The 9,811-nt window shown below is 40.5% G+C and overlaps 1 protein-coding gene across 1 annotated transcript; it reads left to right on the top strand.

The window, feature by feature from the left end:
* The first annotated feature begins 851 nt into the window (after window positions 1-851).
* On the top strand, window positions 852-8,983 carry LOC142141140 (thiol S-methyltransferase TMT1B-like). Its single transcript, XM_075199294.1, has 3 exons — window positions 852-1,781; window positions 4,032-4,271; window positions 8,791-8,983. Exons 1-2 carry the CDS (start codon window positions 1,278-1,280, stop codon window positions 4,266-4,268), a joined length of 741 nt encoding a protein of 246 aa, XP_075055395.1. The 5' UTR covers window positions 852-1,277; the 3' UTR covers window positions 4,269-4,271; window positions 8,791-8,983.
* The last annotated feature ends 828 nt before the right edge of the window (window positions 8,984-9,811 follow it).

The raw sequence follows: 9,811 nt of genomic DNA, 5'->3' as shown, positions 1-9,811 counted from the left end.
TTTATTTTAGAATCATATAGTCTGTGTTGTTTTGGAAGTGCTTTGCCCACTCCTTCCTTTTATTAGATTTTTTTACATTTTCACAGTTAAATGTGACTATGATAGGTTGGTGTGCAGACAGTATCTTGCGCCATTCACAGTGTAACACCATTTTTTCTTAATTAATTAACTTAGACCAACTATAAGATAGGTCATACTTGCCTACTTTGAAGGATCACTGAAAAGGGGTATGGTGGGAGGGCGGATGGGGGCGAGGCATGGCAAATTACATAAATTTGGCCCCGTCCTGCATCAAAATTTGTATTTTGTTGCGGGAGGTGGGGCCAAAATTACATGATTTTCCACGAATCGTATCATTAAGGCCTGTCGGGGACTTGGCTGCAATCCCGGGGGTCCGGGAGACATACCTGGAATTCGGAAGTTTCCTGGACAGTCTGAGAGAGTAGGCATGTATGAGATAGGTGGGAAGTTTTGGTAGGAAAGCATTTTGCAACAAATAAAGAATTGTTGTAAGTTCAGCACATGTAACTGAATTTCTTTCAATGCAACAACTTTACCTACACAATTATCTTATTTTATACCACCGTATTACTTTGTTACATATATTTTAATTATCATCAGTGAGTAGTTCATTATTAAACAACTATTCTGCTATTGGAAGCTTGGAAAAAAAGAAAACACTGGAAAAAATAAAAAGCTTGTGAAAAAGCACTTGCAAATATTTGCACTGCACCTTTAAGAGCAGGAGTTTCTCTTGTTAGAAAGAGGGGGAGGGCGGGTTATGGCCTTCCTATCTGTGGATTTTTAGCAGCAAGATAAATTGTCTGGTAATGATTCATTACTACATTTCCCAAGCATGTATGTCTGCTGATAGGCTGTTTTATAATAAAATGAAGTATGTAATGCTAGAATCTGCAGAATAATTTGAATTCGGGCCTTAGAAACTGAATGTTATTACCTCCTACAGGAAAGAGTATATAGTTTGCTTCTTTGTGTTGAATTTACTTGACCAAAACAAAAGTAAATGTATTAGACTTCTTAATTACTTACCACATTATGCACATAGCTATTAAACATGTTATGTGCAATAAGATAAAGCTCAATGTTACAACTTGTGTGAGGGCGTTAGTACTTTCTGTCAGGTTTATGCTGTCTGGCCGAGCTGTAACAGAAGGACAACCCACACACTAAACACTCCTTCCCCCCCCTTTGCTCACTGAGCTGCTCCTTACTTCCAAGCTGACAGAGTTGCTTACAGTAATTACATGCTACAGTGAATGAAAATGGCTCTGCACATACTATTCTTCCAGATATGTGTCGGTATCATAGCATTGCCAATACACATCCTCGCTTTGCTGGGTCTGTGGGACCCAATAGCCAAGAAGGCATTCCCTTACCTCCTGGATAGAATTACTAGGACCTTCAACAAATACATGAAAGACCACAAGAAAGAACTTTTCAGCAACATGAGTGATTTTAAAGGCCCCTCTGGAGAGCTAAAAGTCCTGGAGCTTGGCTGTGGCACAGGTGCAAATTTCCAGTTTTATCCTTCAGGATGCAAAGTCACTTGTGTAGATCCAAACCCGAACTTCAAGAGCTTTTTGAGTAAGAGCCTGGCTGAGAGTGATCATGTGCATTTTGAAGAATTCTTGATTGCCCCAGGGGAGAACATGCCTCAAGTAGCAAGTGGTTCCATGGATGTGGTAGTCTGCACTCTGGTCCTGTGCTCGGTTAACAATATTGAAAAGATCCTGGCAGAAATCTATCGAGTGCTGAAGCCTGTGAGTTCAAACACCCATGTAAAGTGCTTTTAAACATGTATACTATATGTGAAAGGTGCCTACATTTTCACAGCAGTCATTGTTGTTGATGATGTAGCAGAGGACTGGTGTTTTAGCGGTACATCCATGACGTTAGTTACCTTACAGACTGAGGGCCCAGGTGAGAATTCTGTGGGTGGAACGTGGCTCACTTTAGACAAAATTGTTTTTATTATTTATGTTGTATATTAATAACTTACTAGTGACCTATTAGAAACATTGGGCTCAATTATTTTCATTTAATTTTATAAATGGCATGAAGTGGGGGTTGGGATAATGAAAGTCTATCGCATTGGGTAGGTTGGTACAGAAAAAGGGACAAAAATGTCAATCTGGGCCTGCTAGTATTAATGATCTTATGTTGCTTCCCCAGAGTGATTCTCTTGTAGAAGACCACGCCTCCTGCGCGGTTGTCATCGCAGGGGACATGCCATAGGAGCGAACGTTTGCTCCGCCACAGTTGGCAAATATATAATTGGGACTTTTTCAAAATATTAAAATACAAGTAATTGGCTTATTAGTTGAAAAATTCAATCGGTTTGCAAATTGAATTTATTAATTTATCAAAAAGCAATGTTGGGAGCTTTCAGTACTTTTTTAACTTGTTGGCGACTAATGGAATAGTGGGAATGCAGTTTGTTCGCATTTATACATGGTGCAAAAAAAATAAAGAGGTTGTATGCTGTAGTTTCGATGCTGTAGTTTTAATCCATTAATATACATTTTTCTATTTATATAGTTAAATGTGATCCTGATAAATGCATGTTTTTCTAGATGTGTTTGTATTTTTGTTATTGTTAAAACATGACATGCATTGGTGTGGATGAGCTATAAAGTACCTTGTCCACCTTTGGACAAATCCTGGTACTAAAATACATGACCTCTAATTTTATATTCATTCAATGGAGGTCCTCCCCCTCACAATACCTCCATTACCACTGATACCTGGCAGAGTTGAGAGCAATGATTTCGCTATTTTTGAAATGTGTTGGCAGATTTTTGTTTTGATAAGCAAACATTTCAGGAGAGACTACTGATTAAATATATTTTCAAAAGACAAGTACATGTATGGGACTGCATAGCATTGCACACTATACCTTATAAATAACCGCTATTTTATACACAGCAAATGACCACCATCATCACCAGACATATATTGTACAGATAACCGTAATGCATTGCAGAGGAATACTCTAAATTTCAAGCGACATATTGCAGATAAATACCCATACTGCAAGCTATAACTTGCACAGATACCTGTCAATTGCAAGTTATATGATGCAGACACCACCCAATTATCATAGATATGTTGCACAGATAGCATCCAATACCAGGCATATATTGCGGAGATATAACCCCTAAATGCCAGTTGCACTGATTACCTACTCTAGTAATTTACCACTTAATTGGACGTCTACTGATTCTCCCGGTACCTTCCCCTTGTTCTCTGTGTCATTTGAGGCTATGTCCTGAATAATCCCTGTACCAACAGGAAAGCGTCAGGAGGAAGTACCGCTGTCAGGTTCATGCAGGCCCATCAGTGCTTATTGCGGTATGGATGACTGTGGTGCAGTGACAGTCTTCCCTGTCACCAGACAGTGACCAGTGTACAGAACCTATGGATCTGTGTGTGTGGGCCCAATCAATGCTGTGCAGTCACAGAACTTAAAGAGAACATTGGTTAAGCGCCGTCAAAACTAGGAGTGATGTTCAGACTCCTTTCAGTAAGTAGATTGGAAATGCAGCTCCTGAATAAACAGGAGAAGGAATTGCAAGACCCCCAGCTGCCCACATAACTTAAGTGGGCAGAGGTCTCTCCTCTCCCACCTATCAAAGCTGCTGAACTTGCAGCTGCATTCCACCAAACGTTTTGGGAAGCAGAAAAAGTGGGGTGTGGACATTTCTCTGAATAGCAGCGGTGACCAACAGTGGGCTCAGGAAGCTTATCTTGACACTGAGTGATATTGTGTGCACTTCCAACTAGAACTAAGGTCACTGTGCAACGGAAGTAACAATCCTTGAAATAGCAGTTTTAATGACTGAAGATGAATTGCTTCTTTAAAGTGAAACCATTACTTTAACACTGTAAAGATGGCCGATTTGTGTGCATTTAACAAAGTAAATAAATAATACTTACCTTATTTTTGTAGAAAACAATAATGATTCTTAATACTGCTCCTGTTTTCTGACGTTTCAAATGTTCCATTGCAGGGGGGAGTGTACTATTTCTTGGAGCACGTTACTGCAGATCCTTCCTCGTGGAATTATTTTTTCCAGATAATTTTGGATCCAACTTGGAAACACATAGGGGATGGATGTCAACTTACAAAAGAAACATGGAAATATTTGGAAAAATCTAAATTTTCGGAAGTGAAGCTTAGACACATCATAGCTCCATTTAAATGGAGCCCAGTTAAACCCCACATCATTGGGTATGCTTTAAAATAAGTGGTACGTAAATCAGATTTACCAATTATTCATGGGACAAAAAAAATCTGGCTAAGATCAAAAAAAAAATTTCAATTTGTGAGCAGTAATGAATGTTTACGTTAGTATGCATGATATATATAAAAGAATAATACACTTTATTTAAAGATGCCATATAATAGACTTACCACACTTTAGTAGCCATTTGGTGTGGGTCCCTCCACTGGGGTCCCTTTCGCCTGCACAGTGGGACCCCTTAATAAATCTGGCAGGAAGTGGAACTTTTACAAGTTATTACCAAGCTGTGGGGATGATATGCTGCCGCCCGCTCTGCAGGTTGGGCATACCTTGTGAATGCTTAGTTTCATCAGGGGGTCCCACAGCAACGGGGGAGGCCACCCACAAAACGACTACTTTAGAGGGGTAAATACATTTTATGAAATTGCTAGAAGTGCAATTGTTCTTTTAGCAAATCTACACGTGTGTTATGAATTCAAGCAGAGAGAAATGGAAGCTTTGAATTTATGAGCAGTTTACTGCAACCAGCTTTATGAAACTAACCACTGTTAGACTGTTGCTAACTGACACAGTAAGAAGCTGAAATGATCAGTGATCCTTAAATATGAATAGATTCAATCTGAAAAGCATACTTGCCTACTCTACCACATTGTCCAGAAGACTCTTGAATCTACACCCCCCCCTGCAATTTCCACTTCAATCTCACCTCCAGGCAGAGCTGGATTAAGGCTTCGGGGGGCCCGGGGCACTTAAGACAGGGGGGCCCCTAAGATCTAAAATTAAGGGCATAGTGACACATCCTGCATTACATCACCTACAGCCCACAGTATGACACTTACAGCTCTCCCAGAGGGCTCGCTTAGGTTGTCTGCATAAGATAAATCATTGCTTCCACAAACTAAAATACTGTACATTAAAACAATCATCAAAACACCACATTAAAATGGGTATTGACACCACACATTAAAACTAGCAATGATATCACACATTAAAAATACCATTGATAACGTACACTAAAACTAGCAATGATACCGCACGCTAAAACTAGCAATGATACCGCAAATTAAAATACCATTGATAATGCATCATTGGGCATGGCCAGGCCACCCTCCTACAGACAAAAAACCTGCATTGTTGTGTACACCATTGAACAGTCACCAAAAATTGGGATTGTCCCACTAGAATAACAATATTTCACAGACTTTGCTGCTCTCTCCTACCTGTTCTTCTCACTTTCTCCACCTGTGCTGCAGGTTTCTTTAGTTGCTGCTTGTCTGGATCCTGGAATGTTAGGGGCCCTATTTGGAAAAAAAAATGGGTACATTTAGAAAATTACAGCCACCCCCAGCATTAAATCAGTACCACCCATGATTAATGATTAGGCCTTCCTCCAGCCCCAACATTAAAATAATAGTATTCACATTTAATAAATAAACCTATTTCGCTCCCTACAAACAGCCCCAGCAATAAATTAATAGTATTTACATCTCAGAAATATACCTATTTCCCGAAACTGTCACTACCATTAAATAATTCATAGGCACATTTAATAAAGGGACCTCATTCTTCCCAAACTCACCCCCACATTCAGTAGCGCCCAAACCACCCCATCTTAAATTAATTGTCCCCACTATTGTGCCTCTCTCCCCCCCCCCTTTTTCCTCATGCTGTGTCTCTCCCTCTTTTTCCTTACTGTGCCTCTCTTCTCCCCCTTTTTTCCTTACTGTGCCTCTCTTCTCCCCCTTTTTTCCTTACTGTGCCTCTCTTCTCCCCCTTTTTCCTTACTGTGCCTCTCTTCTCCCCCTTTTTTCCTTACTGTGCCTCTCTTCTCCCCCTTTTTTTCTTACTGTGCCTCTCTTCTCCCCCTTTTTCCTCCATACTGTGCCTCTCTTCTCCCCCTTTTTTCCTTACTGTGCCTCTCTTCTCCCCCTTTTTTCCTTACTGTGCCTCTCTTCTCCTCCTTTTTTCCTTACTGTGCCTCTCTTCTCCCCCTTTTTCCTCCACTGTGCCTCTCTTCTCCCCCTTTTTTCCTTACTGTGCCTCTCTTCTCTCCCTTTTTCCTCCATACTGTGCCTCTCTTCTCCCCCTTTTTCCTTACTGTGCCTCTCTTCTCACCCTTTTTCCTCCATACTGTGCCTCTCTTCTCCCCCTTTTTTCCTTACTGTGCCTCTCTTCTCCCCCTTTTTCCTCCATACTGTGCCTCTCTTCTCCCTTTTTTTCCTTACTGTGCCTCTCTTCTCCCCCTTTTTCCTCCATACCGTGCCTTTCTTCTCCCCCTTTTTTTTTTTACTTACCTTTCTTTTAGCTTCTTTCTTCTCTTCTGTCTTCTTGTTTATTTTCTGGTCCTCTCCGCGCTGCTCCTCACTGAATGACAGGTGTGACTTGATGACGTCACGCCTGTCATGCAGTGTTAACAGTGCAGAGAGGGAGGGGGAGGGACGCCAGCGCCGCGGTGAGGTGAGTATCTTTTTTTTTTTTTTTTCTTTCTTTTACTATCCTGCTCCCCCCACCAACGAAGGGAGCCCCGAACACGCCAGCCCGCAACCCCCCCCCGCCGCCACCGGGAAGGGGGGGGGGGCGCCATTGAAAAAAAAAAAGAGTATAAAAAAAAAAAAATCAGAGGTTAGGAGCGCGGCGGCGGGGGGCCCTCGGAGAGAGGGGGGCCCGGGGCACGTGCCCCCCCCCTTAATCCGGCTATGCCTCCAGGGTCTTCATTTCTTTTAATGCAAAATAGACCTCTGTAGAGAAATGCAAATTCAAGTGATTAAGACAAATTAAAATTCAACAAGCAATGTAAAAATAAAATAAGAAAAGTATAAATACACAGGGATAAGGGCTAGGATACACAATTTACACTGGGACTGATCACGTGTATCTTCTCATATTTATGTTTTGGAAGAGAGTGCAAAACAGTCCCACGGGAGCCAACTATTATTTATTTATAAAGTATTTTATCAGGAAGAAATACATGGAGTCATCTAATTTTCAAGTATGTCCAGGGGAGGGCTGGCAAATTTTAGCCCGGGGGGGCAAGACTTGACTAAGCAGCCTATTAGGAACATTTTAAAGGAAATAAAATGCAGGTGGCCCAGTGACGTAGCCGAAGGTAGCCCACTATGAGACCGGCCCAGGGGGCAGATGCCCCCTGCCCCCCAGCCTGCCTCTATGACCTGGATACATTATATACAATTGTGAACTGATTATAAACAACATTATAGCCACAATCATGCTTATAGAACCAAGTGGTAGAAGTTCTGAATTATCTTAGACAGGTTGCAGATATAAGTGATTCGCAGGGCCTGATTTAGGGTTCAGTCCGACCTAGGCTAATATGCTTGTAGTGCCCCCTCGCCTTCCATGCCAGGCCCATACACTGTAGGTAAAAACAAACTCATCCTTAATTTAAAATCTGGCTTCCTTCACTCCACACCAATGTTTATGTTCCCGTGAGTTCGCAACTCCGCTCCACTTGGCTTTTCAAAAGGGTCACTGTAATTTTTGTCACCCATTTTATTTTTATTAAAAGAGATCTGTATAGCAGAACGGAGGCATGAACGAGCGCTACTGAGGGTGAAAATGTGAAGGGGGAGGGAGCTGTCACACCTGCATCTGCCACCATCTTTGTCTCTCCTAGTCACTTATCCTCAACACCTGCCCAAGGATGAATCATTGTCTGTAGTCTTTGCTATGGGAATATGTCAAGATCAGAACCTTACTACATTTTTTTTTTCATGTTTTATTTTTCTTTTGGACAACAACTATTCTGTTATATGTTAAAATTAATTTCAGATTATACCTCTTCCTGTCACACTTTTGCATCCCCCAACAGTTTTGCACCGTAGGCTGCAGCCTAGTCAGCCTATTTGATAATCAGGCCCTGGTGACTCAGGTAGGTTGGAATGGGGGATCTGTTGAAGGCAGAGCAGCTAGATACCTTACTGAATTTTAAAACCATTAGCAGGCTGTATGTAGATCTTAGATACATAGTGTGCTGTAAATTGCACAGGTAAGAAATCTGTTCAGGTATTTGGTTAATTTGTCCAGAAAGCTACATCTGGGGGTAAATGTATCAAGCTGTGAGTTTCCAGCGGGTTTGAAAAGAGGTGTTGCCTATAGCAACAAATTAGATTCTCGTTATCATTTATTTAGTATATTCTACAAAATAATAGCTAGAATCTGATTACCTTAGGCAACATCTCCACTTTTCAAAACTGCCAAAAACTTGCAGCTTTATACATTTACCCCCTGGACTCTAGAGACAACTAACCTAGATCTCATAAGATAGTTGCACACCAAAACTAAATGGTAGATTGAGTTGTAAAGTGAGTTTCAGGGGCTGTGCAACAAATTCCAACCCCATAGACTACAATAGGCATTGGCACCATAGGTATTAGCAATACACTCTCCGGCTATAGGAGACAGGATTGTTTATGCAAACTAAATGGAGGGTTGGGATGAAGTTATAAACTCATGAGAGTGATCGAGAAAGTAGTTATTGTGCTGTTTTCTACAATTTGTTCTTTAGGTTTTATGAATTAACAGTAATATTTGGAGAACAATAAGAAAATGAAAGCTGCAATATGAAAAGTAATATACACCGAAAAGCTTCCATCATTTTGAAAATTACAGAAAATATTCAAAACGCTAAGCTTGATTCCTTAAATTTTATCTGTATGTACTATATTTACTACTCCTAATAAAGAATGTGTTTATTAACAAAAAAACACCTTTGTATATTGTTCATTGAGTGAGAAGTGAAGTCTTTTTCAGAACAAAAAATATGGGGGGATTCAATTAGCACGAGGTTCCTGTGCAATGTGTTCCTGCACAGAAATACCGAAATTACTTTACAGGAACTACTGCTCATTTCTATGAGGTGCACGCAGAAATGAGTGATGTATCCTACCTGAAACATCCATATAAAACATATGCTTAATGTGTGGTACATTATATCCAAGATTGATATGCATGTGGCACAGAGATTTTCCCACTCATTTCAATTAGGTATTATAATTGCAATCAAATAAATCATCATCACCATTTATTTATATAGCACCATTTATTCCACTCACTCACATCAGTCCCTGTCCCATTGGGGCTTACAATCTAAATTCCTTAACACACACACACATACTAGGGTCAATTTGTTAGCAGCCAATTAACCTACTAGTATGTTTTTGGAGTGTGGGAGAAAACCGGAGCACCCGGAGGAAACCCACGCAAACACGGGGAGAACATACAAACTCCTCACAGATAAGGCCAGTCGAGAATGGAACTTGTGACCCCAGTGCTGTAAGGCAGAAGTGCTAACCACTGAGCCACCATGTTGCAGAAAATTACAGAAAATTATGTTAATGAGTCTCTAAGATTCCTGCCCATTATAAAAATATAGTAAAGTAAATGAACACACATATGCATATTTCAAATAAAGATGAATTAATTAATACCTTCGTTCACAACTTTATTACACTACCATAATCCAATGAGAATTCTTGCATTTTTTAATCCAATTGCATTACTGCATCTTTAAATCCAGTGGTAAATAT

The sequence above is a fragment of the Mixophyes fleayi genome, chromosome 2 (genome assembly GCF_038048845.1).
Source record: "Mixophyes fleayi isolate aMixFle1 chromosome 2, aMixFle1.hap1, whole genome shotgun sequence".
In the NCBI taxonomy this organism is placed as follows: Eukaryota; Metazoa; Chordata; class Amphibia; order Anura; family Limnodynastidae; genus Mixophyes; species Mixophyes fleayi.
This window is presented reverse-complemented; position numbering and strand designations above follow the sequence as displayed.

Bases quoted from the DNA above. Each gene is read 5' to 3' on its own strand.
- LOC142141140 (XM_075199294.1), top strand. From the start codon at position 1,278: ATGAAAATGGCTCTGCACATACTATTCTTCCAGATATGTGTCGGTATC. The intron at 1,782-4,031 runs GTGAGTTCAAAC...GTTCCATTGCAG, and splicing joins TCTATCGAGTGCTGAAGCCT to GGGGGAGTGTACTATTTCTT.